Raw genomic sequence first — 20,632 nt, 5'->3', positions numbered from 1 at the left:
TTTTGTCCATTATCAAATATAGTCCTGATATGTGCACAACTGTTTTCACTCTCAATAGGATACTCACAGGAGTGGAGTCACTCCTATGTAAGGCCATGGCTACATTGGCGCTTTATAGCGCTGCAAATTTCGCGCTCGGGTGTGAAAAAAACACCCCCCTGAGCACTACAAGATACAGCACTATAAAGCCTCAGTGTAAACAGTGCCGCAGCGCTGGGAGCGCGGCTCCCAGCGCTGCGAGCTGCACCCGTAGAGGATGTGGAGTACGTGCAGCGCTGGGAGAGCTCTCTCCCAGCGCTGGCGCTGCAACCACACTCGAAACTTCAAAGTGCTGCCGCGGCAGTGCTTTGAAGTGCAAGTGTAGCCATATCCTAAGTGTTTGCCGATTTAAGCCCTGAATTTGTTGTAAGTGGTTTTAAACTCAGACAGCCGTTGTGGATTTGAAAATACATTTATTGCACCTTCATGTGTTTCATTGCTGACCCCTTCAAGTGAGGGCTGGTGCTGTGTCTCTTTAAGGAACTGCAAGCAAAAAGAAGTGATGAAATTATTACAGGATATTCAAGTGATGTTTCACCTATAGCTACCTCTTCAAAAAAAAATACATTGATTGTACACGTGGCCTTGGATCACAGATTTCAGCACTCAATTTTGCCAAAATTTGGGGATGATCAGATATGGGATTTTGGTATAACCCAATCTTTAGATTATTTAGCTTCAGTATCTATTGACAAACAGGAACCTAGGGAAGAGTGCAAGGCCAAGAGTAACCATGAGGGATGATACATCTGGAAAAGACAACTTCAGCTGCATGGAAAAATTCTCATCACTGCTTCACATTTTTCATGAAGCAAGGGAAAATTAAAATTGTTTCTCACCAGTTATTTGAAAGACAAATTTTGAATAGAACGGTAGTGAAGAATCAGCTGATACCTATCGAATTATGTAAAACAACATAAAAATACCACATGGCACTGAGTCTTGCATTTATGGTTAAGTGTATTACTGAGGTACCTCCAGGCTACTACTGAGATCAAGCCCCTAGTTTGCTAGGCATTGTACAAAAACATAGTCAAAGTGCAGGTCTACACTATAGTGCTAAGTTGACCTAAATTACACAACTCCACCTACACGAATAACATAGCTGGAGATGACGTACCTTAGGTTGACTTATTGCGATGTCTACACGGCACTGTGTCAATGGGAGAAACTCTCTCATTGCCTTACCTTATGCGTCTCATTCCGGTGGCATACCAGAGTTGACAGGAGAGTGATCGGTGGTCGATTTAGCGGGCCTTCGCTAGACCCGCTAAATGGACCCCTGGTGGATCAATCACCGCAGTGTCGATCCATAGTAAGTGGAGACAAGTCTGAAGGCAGCCCCGTCTCAAAGAGCTTACAGTCTAAATAAATAAGACGGAGAAAAGAGATCCACTGAGAACTGAAGTGACTTGCCTAAAGTCACCCAGCACAGTAGTGATAGAGCAGATTAGAACACAGGTCTCCTGACTGTGCCCTATCCCCTCTTCGCTAAGGCATAGATTACATCACAGTTCATAGGCCTACAGGATGCTGCTTTAATTTTTAAAAAGAAAATACACCTACCCATCTCAGTATATGTGCCATCAAGATGGTGGCAAATAGGGTTTTAAGGAACAAATATGCTTAGTCTTCACATACTGTAATTGTCTTCATATTAAAAGCAGCTAAGGACATTTTAAGTTGTGATTTTTTTGACATGATGAACAATTTATGACCTACTGTGTCAATGCAGCTGCTGTGCATTAGTATCCTGTCAGCATCTTAACATTCCTGATTCTATTTTTGATAAAGGAAGTTTCACACGAGTAGCTACTTTTCCAAAATTAAAAATATGGTTATTTGCACTCTTTCCCACTCCAAACTCTTCCTCCCCCTGCCCAAGACCACAAAAACAACCTCAAGCACCATAAAAACAGTACAATACAATACTGAAGAGCTCCCTTTGGTGAAAAAAAGTGTTTATTAATTACAGGAGTACTAAAAAAAGATACACTGCATATATTTATCACGTCAGATTAAAATCTTTTATTATGGTAAATCATCATTGTTTTATTTTTTTGATGTTCCATCACTGTACACCGTTTTTTACGTTTCCCTGCTCTTAGGCAGATTAACACAAATAATTCTCTTGCTGTCCTGTCTGAAACCTTGAGCATTCCTGATTAGGTCTCACTGAATTCAGAGAGTGCCTAGAGAAAATGTTTTTGGAATCATTACATATTGTGGGGAGAACGGGAAATTATCCAGTTACCAGTGGACCAGGGTTCACATCACATAACCCAGCCATGACACAACTTGCACTGACAGTCTTGTTGATAGATTCAGTAAAATGGATAAATGTCAATTTTACTATACTCACACAAACCAATGAATAAGTATCTCCATAGCTAATAATTGATATTTACAGATGTGCAAAGTAAGAAAATGCTGCTTGAGAATGTCCTAGAGTCTGGTTTACGGAAATTTACTTTGTATATTTTGACGTATTGACAATTTTTTTTAATGGTTATAAAACTTTAACTTTTTGAATCAATGTCTACTGTTACTAAAGAATTGCCTGATCTCTCACATTGAGCCCCCCCACCCCAATATCCCACACCTGTGAAATTTTAAAATCTATAAAAACCAAGTGTTCGATTAAAAGTAATCACTGATATTATCAAAGTATTATTAAAAAAATTGAATTCTGCCAAACATACAAATAGTTCACTCCTGATGTCCATGCAAACCTTGGCCTATCTCCACTCCCTTAGCAGTGAGGGTCTCCAGATAGAAATACATTTGCAGGATTGCATTGACAAGCTAACATGTCTGCCTGTTCTATGGCTCAGCAGAGGCCTTCAGGCCTGTCAAACCACCACTGAATAGATTCATACTCACACTACTTTAATCTCCCCTCCCACCCAGTAACTTAAGGCCCAGATATGAATTACCCTTGCAACCACAGCATACATTGTGGTTACAGATGGGGTGGAGGGGAAGGGAAAAACAGATTCTAGGGCCACTATTCCCACCCCTACCACACCATGCGGGGTGAGGAGTGGAAGGAGCCTTGGCTCTATAACAGTAGTAGATTATTTTCTTTCTGGAGCTAGGGGTGACGCAGGCTATGTCTACACTTCTGATAGTGTGTATAGTACATATGCATCTAGCACAGGTATAAACAGCAGTGTAGATAGTGAGGCACTGCTCAGGCAAGTAGAGTGCAGAAACTCCAGGACCTTTGAGTATATACCGGACTGCTCTCTGTCTACCCAAACAGGGCCTCCCATGTCTACACTGCTATTTTTAGAAGCGTAGTATCTCTCTGCCTCCTCACTGCTGGAGTCTTTCTTGGCTGCCCCTCTGATCCTGGAGCCTTTCATTGCTGTATGTAGCTATGCACTGTGATGCGGAAAAGCCTGCTTTTCACTGCAGCGTGTAGCTATGTGTAGTCTACATGCCATCACAAGTACAGACAAGGCCTTAGAGCAGGAGTCCCCAACGCAGTGCCCTCGGGCACCATGGTGCCCCCGGGGGCATCTAAATGTGCCCACGTCCTGGCCAGCGGTGGAGCATCCGCTGAAATGCCACTGAATTTCTGCGGCATTTCGTCGGCAACGCCTCTTGATGATGCCGCTTGCCGCCGCCAAGTGGTGTCATTGAGAGGCGGCTACGCCGAAACGCCGCAGAAATTCGGCAGCATTTCAGCTGATGCTCCACCGCCGCCAAGGTCCTTCGTCTGGCGCCCGCCAGGTGAAAAGTTTAGGGACCACTGCCTTAGAGTCATAATTCCCTCCTGGTTTGCTCTTGGGGTACTATGCCCATTACTCAGAACAGATTGTAAAAGTATAGTTCAGCCTTAACATGCTTCCTGCTGTGGCTTACTTCTTAAATAGTAAACATCAATTGCTTAGATTGTCAATTATTAAGGTAATTTCTACTAGGCTCTTTCCAGTGATGACTACAATGCAAAATAGTTCAAACAGGAAGAACTTGTCCAAATGAAAATGACTTTAAAAAGAAGATTTTTATTTTCCAAGATGCTATTAAAGATTTTGTCACTTTCATCTTCCATATCCCTGCAGGGTAGAGATTGCTCTCCTGTCAGGCTGAAGGCAAGTTATGGAATTTTTGGTGCAACTGTGATTGACAAGACCCTGATGTCCTCTCAGAGAGGGTGTGTTTTATTAATAAAACTACTATGGGAAAGTTGCAGTGGGATAGCTTCCTAGTAAAGAGTTGCTAAACTGAAAATGCCTTCCGAAGACAGGGATGTTGGTCCCATCATATCTCCTTTCCTTGTATTTTTCATCTGTAAGCTCCTTGGGGAAACAGAGAGGCTTCTATTATTTCCTGTACTCGTGTCTGATTTTTGCCACTGAAATATCCCAGCAATGCCAGGAGGCGGGAATGCCCTGGGAGGGTAAGAATAGCCCACAATAGTTGAGATTACTCCTGTTGCCTTTTGTCTACTTGCAGTTGTCAGGACACGGGGACCACAGAGGTAAGTGCAGCAAATAGATCTGTGAAGCTAGAACTTTTGTGAAATCAACTGTATTTCCTAGGAAGGGTTTGTTCCCAATTTGCAAAAGTCAGCAGGCCCATTTAGCTCTTTCATCAAAATAATTCTTCATCAGTCATGTTGTTAGTGGTTGGGTATTTTCCCCCCAAATATTTATTTTTCTTCTTTCTCTGTCTAGGTCTAATTTGCCTTGAAAATGCCAGAATCTTTCTTAAGCTTTCAGAAGCTGAAAGTGTAGTGAACTAGTTCAAAGATGGAGTGCTGGGACTCACTGGGGTTTTTGATTATCACTCTCAACTACAATGTTACGTTTGTAGGTAAGTATCTTTAAAAGGTGTGCTCTTTCTTTCAGAGTTGTGTACCCCCAAATCATCCACGTTTCTTCCCTGTTCAGCAGCTTTCATTTCCAGGTATCAGTCTGACCGCTCTCCGCTCCCCCGCCAAAGAAAGCTAGTTGTTTTGCTATGGGATAGAAGAGCTATTGATGTTTGATTTAAAAAAAAAATAGATTCCTACTTCATCTGCTGTGAATATTTTCTAAATGTTACAAATGAATGCTGCAAGGAGGCTTTCAAATCTGGCTATTCTTACCCAACAAGTTTCCTCCCAGCTCTATTGAGAGCTGTAATGAAATACTCGTGGCTCAAGGCAGGTGTAAAAGGTACATTTTTCCCATTATATGACATAACTTGCTTTAACAGTGAAGTAAATAGTACAGGGAGAAGGAAACAAAACATTTTTCAATAAAACTATTTAGTGATTAAGCAGTCTTGCTTTTCATAGTTGGGTTTTAAAAGCTTACAGCATTCAAGAGCATATTAAAAATGCACTTTAATTTTCTCAGACAATGACCTCAGTCTTTTTTTTTTCTTAATAAGATTCTGTTATTGATTCACTGTGTAATTTTGAGTGAGTGACTTAAGCCCAGATCCAAAGACTACTGAAGACAACTGACTTTTATAGACTTTGGCCTTTACAGCTCAGTCCTGTAAATATTTATTACAGTGCATTGCTCACTACAGCAAGTAATCCCGCTAACTCCCAATGAAATGGCTTGCTGTAGTAATGGTCTGCAGAACTGAGCCCTTAGGGAAAACAATGCACAGGAGTTCTGTAAAAAGCTTTCCCCCCTTCACCAAGAAGTGGGTCTAATAAGAGACGTTACCTCACCCACCTTGTCTCTATAGTACCTAGTGGTTTTTAAGCAGAAATCTCATGTGTACATTCTAATTAAAAACTGAGGCTCTAACACATCCCAGGGTGTTGAGAGGCTTAATTCATGAATGATTTTGAAACACTGAGATCCTTGCATAAAAAGTGTAATAAAAGTACAGAATATTATTTATTAAGGGACACTTTTGATTTCATATAGTAGCCATTTTTCTCCATCAGAATAGCCAACTGAAAACACCAAGAATACTGTCAGAAATAGTTTGTGGTTAGGAAATATATTGTTTAGTTGGTTGTGGGAGGGTTTCAATATGATCCCTATTCTTCAGTCTCACGGAGCTACCAAGTTCTTGCCTAGTTTCACCATTTCTGAGAGCAGTGTTATTGTTATTCTATTGGTATAGTCTCTCGCTGGCCACAAGAGAGGTATGTAGCTCATCTCAAACGTATGCCAATAAAATAGTAACACCCCCATGTTTTACAAACATTTAAATGTTTAAGATTCACACAAATGTTACAAAAAGTACTTAAACAATCGCCTTTCCTACTTGCCAAAAAACTAAGACTGTAAGTATGCATATGCCATACACTCTACAGAAAAATTATTAGGATTTTGCTTTTAGAGAGTTATTTTTTAAAATAACAGGGGCTATTGTACCAACTTTTTGCCTGTAAAACAATGTGTGTTTATATCAGAGAGAACCACCGGTACTTTAGATTTCTAGGGCTCTGAACCACCGGTACTTTAGATTTCTAGGGCTCTGTACAACTATTAATTCGGACCCATTCCTGCTTGTATTCTTCTGGAAGCAGAATTGAGTCCTTAACCTTTACTATATACTTATCTACATGAACACTCATCTACTCAACCCCCCCCCCTTATTGTTTTGTTTTAAGTTGTGAAACTGAGCAGAGAGATTATTAAATTTAAATGACATTCTAAAGACCATAGGTAGTCAATGGCAGAGCCAGGACTGAAACTCAGGATGTCCTGGCTTCAAACTCTACCTGCATATATTGATCAGCATAGCGGTTGTACTGAGTTTCAGTAACCACTCCAGTGAACATTTCAAGTCTTAATTTTTTTGGTTTACTTTTTTTTTTCCCCCTTTGCAAAATATCCAGTATTGGGGTTGAATTTTTCTGTGGTCAGTGTTTGTCCAAAGATATTATATATTAGTAAAAACTCCTAAGAGACTGAAAAACGCATGCATCCGATGAAGTGGGTATTCACCCGCGAAAGCTCATGCTCCAATACCTCTGTTAGTCTATAAGGTGCCACAGGACTCTTTCCTGCTTTTACAGATCCAGACTAACACAGCTACCCCTCTGATACTTGAAAAAAGCTTGCATGTTCTAACTGCCATTTTTTTTCAAACCAACCGAGCTCCACAGCCATGGAGGTTTTTCAAAAATTATGTAAGTCTTTATAGAGCAATGTCTGTGTGCACAGGTTACTTTGCAAAGATTTAACAAAGACAAGATCTGGGCCTGAAAAACAGAGTCTGATGAAAAAAAATAAATAAAGAGAGGTACTCATTTATGCTTGATTTATGCTTGATCCTGCCACAATATTACTAAGGCTTTTAATGGAGTAAGGACTGTAGAATTAAGGACCTGATCCAAAGCCCACTGAAGTCAATGAAAAGATTCCAGTTGATTTTTGTTCATAAATATTGTACATGCTGGAGGATTACATTATGAGCCTCTTACTTGCTAGATTTCATTTTCTGTACTCTGAGTCTATCACCATTTCTTTTTCCTCTGTAGGAAAGATCTGGCTAACATTAGTAATCTTGCTGAGAATGGTGGTGATAGTGTTAGCAGGATACCCCCTCTACCAAGACGAACAAGAACGATTCATCTGCAATACCTTGCAACCAGGATGTTCTAATGTGTGCTATGACATTTTCTCTCCTGTCTCTCACTTTCGATTCTGGCTCATTCAGACACTGTCTGTTCTGCTACCTTATGCTGTGTTCAGTGTCTATGTTCTGCACAAAGTAGCCATGCATGTTGTGACAGCACATTGTTTGCCATGTAGATATGAAGGAATCAAGGCCTTAGCTGGCCACACAGCTTTGAAGGAACCCTGCAAAAATGTTGCAGTCACCAAACCATCCTGCAAAGCAGATCTTCTGAATATCCCTGATTTTTCTTGGGCATATACTGTTCATCTTTTTCTAAGAACACTGGCAGAGGCTAGCTTTGGAGCTGGTCAGTATTATCTCTTCGGATTTTTTGTTCCTAAACGCTTTTCCTGTTACCAGTCTCCTTGTACCAGCATGGTCGATTGCTACATCTCCAGACCTACTGAGAAATCCATCATGATGATTTTCATTTGGGGGGTGAGTAGCCTCTCTTTTCTGCTTAGCCTTGTTGACCTAGCCTTTGCCATCCAAAGAATGGTAGTAAGAAATGGACAAAATAAACCAGTGGAAAGTCTCCATGCAGAGGATGAGCACAGTTCAGTTCTGCCTCCAGCTGACAAGTTGGAGGATTCTCCACCATCTCCAGACGGCAGAGGCCATCAACATCTAGTGACACATGATAGTCGTACCAGTGAAGTGTCTTGCTCACTCCACTCTCAAGATGAAGAACTACTTCAGGAGGAAGAGAAGATCATGTCCCAGCAAACTGCCATCTCTAACCTCAACAGTAACAGCAATAAACCTTGCATAGCAGAAAGCCTTGCTGCTAATCAAGGCAGTAATGAAGTGCCCCTATGTATGAGTGACCAGCAGCATATTCCATACAGGCAGCTGAGACATGGGCAGCAGCAAACCTTCACCAAAGAGGCTTCCCTGACTTTGAGACCCCAAGTCAAGTCCCATCTTGGGGTTTACCCTTCTGTAGATCAGAGCAAGCTGTTAGGGCATTATTCTTCAGTTGAGCTAAAAGCTTCTATTGGGCAATCAAGTTGTAGCAGTGCTGGCTACTTGAGAGCAAAAAAATCAGAATGGGTGTAAAGAGCCGTGACAGAGCATTGAGTTTACTGTCCTGGAATGACACACATTTCACACCATCTAGTTTCAAATGGAAACCTCGGTATCAGTTAAATTCCATTTTTGTGCCTGTAAAAATATCATTCTACAAACAGCCCCCTGGCTGAATGAAGAGCAGGAAGCAGAACTTCTTGTGACTATGACAGGATTGTATGGAAATCTTTGATAACACACTGTGGCAGATTTCATTAAGATGGTAACTTTTGCTGTTTGGAATGTTTGATATTGAATATTAGGGATCTTTCTAAACACCACCACAGATTTATACTGATGTGGCTTCTAACTTGTTCTTTTCAGATATATATTCATTGCATTATTGTTGTAGTCAAGCATAATATTTGTCTTTATATTAGTTGAGCTTGTTTAGCTTTTCATGTGTGATGGTGATGTGTTTTATCATTTCCTGAATAGGAACCACATTAATTATTGAACTGATCATAGATAGAAAAGCATTAAATATTTAGCTCCCTAGTCCCTGAAGTCTTTTTAATGGGATATGTGTTGATTACGCTGTAATATCACAAAATATTAGGACAAAGAAACCTTTTGTAAGTCATTGTATTTTATCAGCTGTGAGAAGGAATGCAGTGAACAAACATGGGTTGAATGTATCTTGTATCTCTCTCAAACTAATACATGGATAGACAGGTGGATAAATAATGCAGATGCTGTGGCAGAACTCCAGAGCTTGCTTATTTGTCTTTATACCTATCTATTTTTAAATGACTAGAGTCTGTAATATAACTCAAAAAGAGCCTGACTGTATCTGAAAGGGATAATAAAGTTAATAGTCCTTTTCCTCCTCCTGCTCAGTGGTTTGTAGTTAGTAAACTTTGACCTACACTAATAATACTATCCCTTAATTGCAGGTCAGGCTGCTGCCCAGTTTTTAGCCTCCTGCAAGTCCCCATAGTGTGAGGCCAATTCCGTAAATATATACTGAATGTGGAGTTCACTGCATATTGAGAGCACTGGAACTTGCCGTGTGTGTGTAATATGAAAATAAACTTCTGAAAACTGCCAATACACTCTTAGGAAGATCTGCCTGACTCAAGCTTACTTCTGACGCAGTTGTGTTTAAAAAAAAACAAAACCCTCTAATTGTTATAGCTGCTCAGTGCTGGAGTAAACCACACCTCTAAGGTACCTGTAGCATGGCAGGTGTACTGTGCTAGTCCTGGTGGGTCCCACTATCCACTTAGACACTGACTAAAGTGAAAGGGTATTTGACTAGGGCTGGCAAGAAAAAGAAAAAGTTGCAAATATTCTAAGTACAGAGGCTTCAACAGTTCCAGTTCAAAGTGAGCAACGGTGATTCTTGTTCGGGCCCCGTGAAGTCCACTTCACGGTTAGGAGGACTCTCCAGGCCTAGTGTCTAGGGTGTTCTCTCCAGTTCAACCTCTGTTCAAGCAAATACAAGCTTGCAGTTTTCCAAGCCAGAATCTGTTTGTACTGTCTCTTTCATTTGGGCTTCTCTGCACGGGCTCCCTGCCCAGTTACTGCTGCTCCCCCATTATTCCCAGTCCCATGGAGACCTGCAGCTTGCTGCAATGTCTGGCTATAATGTTCCACATGCAGCTCTGTGTATGGTTCCTGGGGGTTTCTCTCTGCATTCAGCTTCTCTGAAGCTCTTGGCTCACCATGCCACTGATGCTTCCCAGCAGTGCCCACTCACTTCCTGGTCAGAATTCCTTCTACCTCACCATGGGTCAGGAATGTGCAGTTCCAAGGGGGTGATTGGATTGTAGTCCCCTGCTTAGCAGTGTAAACAGGATATCAGTTAACTCTCCTCTGACACCTAGTTTGGGATGGGGAGAGACTTCAGGAGCAAACTATATTACATGAACACACCTCTCTGCCTAGGTATCTAGCAGACAGGAGCTATGTAGCTCCAAGTAATCAGCTTTGGCTGGTGTTAGGTTAGACATCACTTCAGTACTGGATGCAGGGGTAGTGAAATGTTATCAATGTTATTTTCATTGTATGAGTAAAGGGGAGCAAAACTGTGCTGAGCTTGTCCCGATTGAGGGGTCACTCTCAGCTGAAAGAAACTCGCTAAGCCAGGGGTTCAAATGTCAGACCCCAGTGAAAGTAAGAGGGGTGGGGACAGGTGTCCTACCTAGGAGGTGTAGACTCTCCCTAAAAATCCCTCGTCTGGTTTAACCTGTTCTTCCCCACTGTTCAAAGATAGAGCCAAATAGCCTTCATTAGGAGCCTTTTGTTATTTCAAGTACTCAGTGAGAACTGAAATCACTTGTAGGGGGCAGTGTTTCTGCTCAGCCCGCTGAGAGCTAAAAATCACTAGGGGCTTGTCTACATCAGAAAGTTGCAGCGCTGGTGAGGGAGTTACAGCGCTGCAACTTTGAAGGTGTACACATCTGCAGGGCATCACCAGCGCTGCAACTCCCTGTTTGCAGCGCTGGCCGTACTCCCGTTTTGTCTCGGGTGTAGAGGATCCAGCGCTGGTGATCCAGCGCTGGTAATCCAATGTAGACACTTACCAGCGCTTTTCTTGACCTCCGTGGAAGGAGGAAGCCTCTGGTAATCAAGCTGGTCTCCTTTCCCGGTTTGCTCTCTCGTTCCCGGAACCCCGAGCAAGCAGGTCTCCTTCCCTGCGGTTTGCTGGGTGGCTCCGGGAACGCGAGAGCAAACCGCGGCGAAGCTGGTCTCCTTTCCCGGTTTGCTCTCTCGTTCCCGGAACCCCGAGCAAGCAGGTCTCCTTCCCTGCGGTTTGCTGGGTGGCTCCGGGAACGCGAGAGCAAACCGCGGCGAAGCTGGTCTCCTTTCCCGGTTTGCTCTCTCGTTCCCGGAACCCCGAGCAAGCAGGTCTCCTTCCCTGCGGTTTGCTGGGTGGCTCCGGGAACGCGAGAGCAAACCGCGGCGAAGCTGGTCTCCTTTCCCGGTTTGCTCTCTCATTCCCGGAACCCCCCTTGAAGCTGCCCAACAGCGCTGCAGTGTGGCCACATCTAACACCACTTGCAGCGCTGGTTGCTGTAAGTGTGGCCACTCTGCAGCGCTGGCCCTATACAGCTGTACTAATACAGCTGTAACAACCAGCGCTGCAAAATTTTAGATGTAGACATGGCCTAAGATACTGATCTGCAGTAGTCACAGCAGAGAGGCAGATGGCAGCAGAAGGTAACTGATGGGTGACTGGTGGAGCAGCCAGGCAATGAGGAACCGTGGCTGGCAGGGCGGCCAGCTAAAGCAAGTGCTCAGATGGTAGCGTAAGCAAGGTGTCTTCTTCCCCAGGTGGGAGGTGAACTCCCAGATGAACCTCTGAACCCTGAGTCCTCACTGACCAAGGACCACCACTGTGAATGGGGTATGGTGAGGGAGAAGAGAGGAGTACATTAAAGCAATTTTTGGTTGTAGAACAGAAGAACATGAGGCAGAAGGCACTGCCCCATGCACTCTCAGGTGGGTGTCCTCCTCACAGTTTTATGTTTATGAATCCTGCTTGTGGCATTTACCGTAACTGTCAGGTGACTTCTCTCCTTTCATTAAAAGTTTCTTTGCTCAGACTCTGTGCTTGCGAGTGGGGAAGTATTGCCTCTCAGAGGCACCCAGGGGTGGTGTGTAATTTTCCCAGGCTACTGGGTGGAGGTTTGAGCTAGTTCTGTGCTGTATTGCTGAAAAGGAAGCCCTAGATGTTGAACCCGGCCCTGGTTGCTACGGGCTCCCCCTGGCAGAAAGGTTACAGCAGGTTCATCAAAATCATTCTGAAAACAGTTTCAGTGAACAGGGTGGAAATGTAGAAATATCAAATTGTTCATTAAAAACTCCAAGATCATTGATGATTTTAGGTGTTTATACTGCTCACAGCTGCAGTCATATGCATGGATGGCTGGAAGCGGATTAGAAGTGGTGATTGATGGGGTACAAACTATGACAGAAGCAAGAGACAGCAAAGTAAAGCAGTTTAAAAGGAGAAAGAAAAGTATTCAACTATATTAGTGGGAGAAAGGAAACAGAATATCTTTGATTGATTTTTAGGATTCCTGAATATTAAGGTCAGGTACTGAAAGAGTCCAAGTCTCCTGAAAACATTTCTACCCTTCCTAGGCTTTCTGACAGAAAATTAAACCAGACCCAGCTGTGACAAATATTGTAGGAACTTGGCTTAGAAATAGAACAGTGAAATAGCTAGATCTACTGCTACTCTTGCCTTTGTGACTTATTTCAGAGTGTCCCTTTATGTTGGTAAGAACCTAGCTCTGACCAAATGCTAAGCTTTCTGCCTCTCCTTCAAATCCCTTTTTCATCTTGCTTCTTTAGCAAAACCTTTCTAAAGAAGGGTCCAAACTAGACTATAGGATATGGTCCTCCTCAAGCTTTGAGGAAGTTTGGATTTTGCACTCAGACAATGCAAGAGATCCAGGTCACAAGGGAATTACCTCACCAGCAACAAGTTGATATTCTAGTTTTACTTCATGGTGTAGAACAGTCGCTGTATTTGTTGCTCACTGGTCACTCCTACATTCTATAGAATACGGGAAGCTTACTGCTGACTTAAGATTGTATGGTAACAAGTTGTTCCCCCCCCCCCCTTGGGAAGCTCAACATCTCCCCTTTTATCCCAACGTTGGCTGGAGGTTACCTTCCCACACCAGTTTAATAGAAAATTGCTACTGCCTATTCTCTTATGAGTGAAATTATACATCATTGACTGGTGAATGACTGGTGAATGTGTAATAACCCATAGTAGCAGTTGTCCTCCATGTCTGTCCAGCTTCAGAGCAGGAAGTTATTAAAATTTGAGTAAACAGATGTATAGAGTTCTTTAATGTAATATAGCAAACTATTAAAATGGTCTCCCCGTGTGTGATAATTATTGCAATGATTATCTGATCAGAAAAAGGGGATATTAAATTATATACTTAAATGATTTTTATGAATAGATTAGTTATTTGGTGCATATGTAGTGTATAAAATAAAAAGGGGAGGGTAATTATGGGAGTCTATTCTTTAATTTCTGTCTTCTGCACTATGTTTGATAGTCTGATCTCCTGCTAAGCAATAAAGTAGTACTGTAGTTTTACAATGTAATAATCTCATGTTTAATTGAATTGCTAACAATGTTCTGGAGCTTCTGTTCCAAATCATAACAAACTCTTCTTCTGTCTACCATGTACGATCAAACAGATTCTGGAAAATGGATTTTGTAGAACAAGAGCCTGATAAACATGTACTGATTATATCTTTATTATTATAATACCTTTACCCGTATGATCATCTCCATACTACACATTCCATTTTAATTTCCCCTCCGACCACCAGGATGACCCCTTCATGTCCTTCTCCCACTTTCATCTCTGTTTCTTCCATGGTGGCCCCATAGACCTCGAATGTTCTTTCCAAGCCACCTCTTCACCTACAAATAGTGAATTTTTTGAAAGTACGGATACTAATTTAATGGAATCGCCCACATTGCCCTACTGTATAGTCTCATCATTGTAATATTGTCCTTCCTCCCTGTTTTATGTTCAAGATCCTCACTGGTTGAGGAATGTTGTTTAGGTATTTTTTTTCCTCCTTGACCCAAATCAAAATTCAAACTTATTCCCAAGGAAGTCCTTCTACTGAGAGGGTATATATTGCTGTCTAATTAGAAGTGCATAGATATCTGGATAAGGGTAAACCCACCTTCACAAAATATTATGACTAACAATCAGTCACACTGTGAATTGTTACATGTAAAAATACTGTAAGCCAAGGAAGTTCTCAATCAAGCGACTTCTCTTCCTTTGCCAGAGGAACAACAACTACTATACTAAAGGCTCTGTATTGCCATACAGCACACAGTAAGGATTTTCCCCACAGATGCTGAAGTCCATTGGTAAATTACTCCTGAAAAACTCCACAGATTAAAAAAACCTGCATCAGGAGCTTCATTTCTCTCTTCTTTGCTGCTCTCCACAGCATGAAAATATCAGGGGACAGCAGACAAGGTTCCTGTAGCTCAGGGATGGAGGCCTTATCAGAACCACACTAGGAAGCTCTCACTACTAAAAACCTGGCCTCAATCAAGATGGTGAATATCACATGCCTCCTGAAAACCCTCACTTCCTACATGCTCAGGAAGAGAATGTATAACTGGATGGGGGAAATGGACTTATCCACATCTGGCTTTCCCATTGTGTCATGTCTTCAGTCCTTGAGATTCTAAGCACATCAGGCAAGAGACTGTTTGTTTATTTTCTGTCTTGTACAGTGCTGAACTTTTGTTGGTATTAAAGCAATAATAATAGTGGAGAAAGGCAGGTGGGTCTGACCAAGCAAAAGGAGCTCCTGCGGTGACTCCTATTACAGTCTTCCCCAACTCAGCACTGTAAGAGGTAATACCTCTCTTCTCTACAGAGCACTGTATGCTGAAGCAGGAAGTAAACACTGCCAGACTCATTCAAGAGAATGCTCCAGGGAGGAGCCTTCCTGCCCCTGCAATTTTAGGCACCACTGCTCCCCACCTCTCTAAACATCAGCCAGTATCCTCCTCCCAACTTAATGCCCTACCCCACACTCCATCTGTAGTCAAATTAAATCCCTAAGGACGGAGAGGGAAGCCAGGTGGATAAGGATGTATTGTGGAATGAATCCAGAGCTTGTCTGCCCAAAGCATATTGCTACAACACAAAGGTGGACTGTCCATACTTTAGCTTACCAGCCAAAATCCTAGCATTTGACCCCATGTTAATTACCTATTTCAGTAGGTCTGACAAGGGTATGAGGGACTCTTCCAAAGGCCTTGCATCCTAAATATTGTGACTGACCCTCAAAATGAATATGAAGTTGAAAAGATAACCTGGAAATAGGAAGTGATCATGGCTCCTCCAGATATGATCTTCCTAGTAGTCAAGAAAAGACTGCCACAGATTGGTGGTCATCCTGATGTTCTTGAACAAGTGCGGGGGTATTCTACCACTTCAGATGGACAGAATCCATATCTTCAAATGTTTGGTGACTACAGAGATATAGGCCACATAAATACTTAGAGAAACCCTCTTTCCAAGCAACTGAACAAATGCCTCACAGTGAAACCATATTTCATGATGCCTGGTCAATAATATTGGCTCGGGTTTCATTAAGAGAGACAAAAGCAATAATCACCTGCCTCTTATTTGGTTGCTTCTTCTGCCATTGATGCTTCACCACTATTTTGAATCTGGTAGTCGCCTTGTTCAGATTTAGGAGTTTACATTTGATTCCCTATCAGCACAATGTTCTGACCGGAAGTCAAGAAGAAAACAGCGTATAGGAAGACATCTAAGTAGTAACTTTTCTCTTACAACATGTGGGATCTTGAAAGACTATGGGCAAATTATTTCTGGAACCAACACAGAGAATAGAGTTCCTATTGACAATAGCATACACTTCAGCGAAATTAAGTCTCCTTCAATGACTTTTGGGAAATTAGGATGGTCTTTTCCAAGGCACCTCAGAGAGTTAGGCATCCAGTTCCTACCCACTGGGAGGCCTACTTCCCTTAGGTTGCTTGGAAAATCCCAGGCTGAGGCTCTAGATATTGTATTTATCCAAAATTTGACTTTCCAGTGTGGAAGTAAGAGACTTTTCCATAATACAGAATTACATGTGTGAAATATTTTCATTAGAGAGAGGCCACTCCCAGAAAGTTTGGTTATAATGCTTTTCTCCAGAGATCCCCCTGCTCAGAATTCTCTGCTTCATGTCTATCTCCAGCTAGTGCACATAATGAAGGTAGTGAGTGTACGCAGCTCTTCCCATACCAGGTTTTTCTGTTTCATGAGTATTTGACAGGTTCATGTTAATACTTTATTTAAGCCTATTTGCTGCTCTCTAGAGGAACTGAAGGAGCCTGCAATCTTTAAAGGTATATTTTATACACTTTGAGTTTTTCAAATAAGCCTTTTATGGTCTAAGTATGTAAAAACGTTATGCAGCTATTTCTGTAGTTTTTACTGGAGTTCAAAACTAGGGCATGACCTTGATGGACTATCACACTTGCAGAGCTGGAAGGTGTAAGGTACTCAGCTGGTAGCTCACTTGCCTTTGGAGTTGCACGTTCCTGTAAGGAAGAACTACTAATGTAATGTTTTTTTTTTCCAATCACTTAAATCGGAGGTATTCGAGTAAGATATCCCAATTCTCTACTTTGTGATAAAACTATTCTTTCAGATTTATGTTATCATATTTTTGCCCCTATATTTCAATTCTGCTTGGAAAAAATATTGTACTAAAGAAATATGTAACTCTGACATTCTTCTTTGCTATTCAAAGAGAGTAACAGAGGGCCAGCACAAAGCCTATCCATCACTCAAGCATTAGGGGGGGACTTAGATGTGCACAGACTTTGTACTGGCCCACTGCACCCATGTGAATGTCACTCATGGTGAGCAAAATCTCAGGTGATGCTCACTTAACTGGTGAAAGGGTGTAACTCTGGAACCACGAGATTCTGAAACTGTTGGAGTTCAGCAGTTTGGATAAAGAGAAAATAGAAGAGGAAGGAAGTGTAGCTCCAGCAGCAGGGGCAAAGAGATGGGAAGCGGGGAAAAAACTGTTTAGGAAATGAGGAAAGGAAAGAGATGGAACAGAAGAGGCCAAGAAAATCTGGGAGAAAATGGCAGGAAATAGGACAGGTAGTGAAGTCAGTTGGAGAAGGTGAAGGACCTTGTTATCACTCCTCTGATAATTGAGTAGCGAGCAAGCTGCCTGAGCTTGTCTATCTAAATATAGAAATATGTTAGTCTCCCATGAATAAATGTTTCTCTTCACAGCTCTGATTTTGAGCATTACTTTTCTCATGTGAGTAGTCCCACTGTCTACAAGTCACTCATATACTTAAGTGTTTGTAGGGCCAGGGGCTTAAGAAGTGGTTAGTTCTGGAGAGGACTTCCACCCATGACCTACCGTCAAGTAGAAATCCTTTCCATTACCACTATCCATGCAAGTGTTACAGGACAAAGTGTGTCAGGTGTACAGTGTAATTATGAGATGTTTCGTATGGCCCTGATATAACAAAAAGCGTCTGCCTAAGTCCGGCTGAAGTCTAGGATGATAATGGAATAAAGACTACATGTATAATGTTTGCAGATGGTACCAACCTGAGAGGGGTTGCAAGTGCTTTGGAGGACAGGATTAGAATTCAAAATGATCTTGACAAACTGGAGAAGTGGTCTGAAATAAACAGAATGAAATCCAATAAGGACAAATGCAAAGTACTACCCTTAGAAATGAATAATCAATTGCACAAATACAAAATGGGAAATGACTGCTTCAGAAAGAATACCGCAGAAAGGAACTGGGGGTTATAGTGGATCAAACTAAATATGAATCAATGTAATATGGTCACGAAAACAACTACGAACAAAAAGAACATCATTCTGGAATGTATTAGCAGGTGTGCTGTAAAGAAGACAAAATAATTCCTCCACTCTACTTGTCACTGATAAGGCCTGAGCTGGAGTATTGTGTCCAGTTCTGGGCACCACACTTTGGGGACAATATGAACAGACCAGATAAAGTCCAGGGAAGAGCAAAAAAATGATTAAAGGTCTAGAAAATGTGACCTATGAGGAAACATTGAAAAAGTAGAGTTTGTTTCATCTGGAGAAGAAAAGTCAGAGGGGATATGATTACAGTTTTTAAATGCATAAAAAGTTGCTACAAAGAGGAGGGTGATAAGTTGTTCTCAGTAACCACTAAGGACAGGACAACAAATAATGGGCTTAAATTGCAGCAAGGGAAATTTAGGGTAGATGTTAGGAAAAACTTCCTGTCAGGGTAGTTAAGCACTGGAAAAAAATTACTTAGGGATACTATGGAATCTTTGTCATTGTCTAACCCTGGGGTTGGGACTGCTCAGGCGGTTGTGATATTATTACATGGGGGTCATGAGCTGTCAGCGTCCACCCCAAACCCTGCTTTGCCTCCAGCATTTATAATGGTATTAAATACAGGGGAGGGATAGCTCAGTGTTTTGAGCATTGGCCTGCTAAACCCAGGGTTGAGAGCTCAATCCTTGATGGGGCCATTTAAGGATCTGGGGCAAAAATCTTCTGGGGATTGGTCTGCTTTTGAGCAGCAGGTTGGACTAGATGATCTCCTGAGGTCCCTTCCAACCCTGATATTCTATGATATATTAAAATGTGTTTTTAATTTATAAGAGGGGGTCACATTCATAGGCTTGCCATGAAAGGGCTCCACCGGTACAAAAGTTTAAGAAGCACGGGTCTAACCTGTTCTTAAAAACCTCCAAACACCTGTCAGGAATTGTGTAGATAATACTTAGTTCTGCCTTGGTGCAGGGGACTGGACTAGATGACCTACTGAGGTCCCTGCCAGTCCTATGATTCTGTGATTTTATGTGCAGGCTTTGATGAATGGGAGCACAAATCTGCAACTGCTAGTCCAGGGGTAGGCAACCTATGGCATGGGTGCCGAAGGCGGCACACGAGCTGATTTTCAGTGGCACTCAAACTGCCTGGGTCCTGGCCATCAGTCTGGGGGGCTCTGCATTTTAATTTAATTTTAAATGAAGCTTTAAACATTTAAAAAACCTTATTTACTTTACATACAACAATAGTTTTTAGTTTATATTATAGACTTATAGAAAGAGACCTTCTAAAAACGTTAAAATGTATTACTGGCACGCGAAGCCTTAAATTAGCGAATAAATGAAGACTTGGCGCACCACTTCTAAAAGGTTGTTGACCCCTGTGCTAGTCATTGCAGTTAGGCAAAAAGAGGATGAAATTCACTATTCGGGCCAACTGAGGGCACTCCTAGCTGCTCATTAACACACAGCAGTAAGAGGAAACCCAGAGCCCATCTTCCTGCCATTCACACACACTGCAGGCCAAAGGAAACTTGTTCTGGATACTGATTTTCACCAGACCCTAGTCTATTTATAAGGATTTTTCATTTGAGAGTTGTTCATAAGGATTTACCAGCTGTTTGGGAAAGGGAAGAATCAGTTGCTCTCCCAATTGTTTTTTTATTTCAGATTAACATTACCCATGCAGTGCACCTTAATGTGAGCCTGATTACATAAACATATGAATGAGAACTAGTCACCTTGTGGTAACTGGAGAGCGTCACCACACTTTGAAGTTGGACTGTTAGGCTAAAGTTTCCAGCTACTCTCATTTCTTCTTTTCCCCTTTGTTCTGTACTATCCTATGTCCCTATTTCCCCACTTTCTCTCTCACTCCTGAACCCAGAGAAACCTATTCAATATGATTTTTTGTTTCTCTTTTAATTACCCTCCTCAAATCACTCCAAATCTCAAAATGAATGATGTATACATCTCTGACCTATGCCCCAATGGTTGTAAAGTTTAAAGATAGTAATTTGGTTGCTAGCAGAGGCTGTCAGATCCACTAGCAGATTTGGTGTCATAGCTAAGAAAATGTGGATGCATTTAGGGCTATTGAAGGTAGAAGATCTTAAATCACATGTGAGAAAGGAGGAAAGATGACCATTTAAAGCACAGGACACAGAGTCAGGAAACATGGGTTCTATTTCCAGACCCGCAACAGAATGAATGTGAATATAGGGTAATCTCTTCCCTGTGCTTGCATCCCATGGAGACTTTTGCAAGAATTAATTCATTAGTGTATGTAAAGTGCTCCAAGACCATAGATTAAAGTCCTATAGGAATGAAGATATTATCTCAGCCTTCAGAAGGGTCAATTCAGTATTGGATCTGAGATAGTCTCTAAGGCAGTTTGCCACGCCTAAATCACATTAAATTATAACTCCATATTTTAAATACCAGACACTATGAAAGTGTGGCCAAAAAAAAAGTTTCTGTGATGTACTGCACAGTTCCTGCTTTAAGGCAACTTCACTCAGCTATATGAGTTCAGCACACTACAGTGATGGGCACTCTCATAAAAACCTAGATAGACAGAGCTTTCTGGTTCTTTAA

At 41.9% G+C, this 20,632-nt stretch overlaps 1 protein-coding gene across 1 annotated transcript; it reads left to right on the top strand.

Moving 5' to 3' along the window:
* The first annotated feature begins 4,799 nt into the window (after positions 1 to 4,799).
* Positions 4,800 to 8,685, top strand: GJD4 (gap junction protein delta 4). The gene is made up of 2 exons (XM_030550146.1): positions 4,800 to 4,863; positions 7,487 to 8,685. Exons 1-2 carry the CDS (start codon positions 4,800 to 4,802, stop codon positions 8,683 to 8,685), a joined length of 1,263 nt encoding a protein of 420 aa, XP_030406006.1.
* Positions 8,686 to 20,632: the final 11,947 nt, after the last annotated feature.

This window comes from Gopherus evgoodei, chromosome 2, assembly GCF_007399415.2.
Source record: "Gopherus evgoodei ecotype Sinaloan lineage chromosome 2, rGopEvg1_v1.p, whole genome shotgun sequence".
Lineage (NCBI taxonomy): Eukaryota > Metazoa > Chordata > Testudines > Testudinidae > Gopherus > Gopherus evgoodei.
Note: the sequence above shows the minus strand (reverse complement) of the source record. Positions and strands in the feature narration are given on the sequence as shown.

Bases quoted from the DNA above. Each gene is read 5' to 3' on its own strand.
- GJD4 (XM_030550146.1), top strand. From the start codon at position 4,800: ATGGAGTGCTGGGACTCACTGGGGTTTTTGATTATCACTCTCAACTAC. The intron at 4,864-7,486 runs GTAAGTATCTTT...TTTCCTCTGTAG, and splicing joins CTACAATGTTACGTTTGTAG to GAAAGATCTGGCTAACATTA.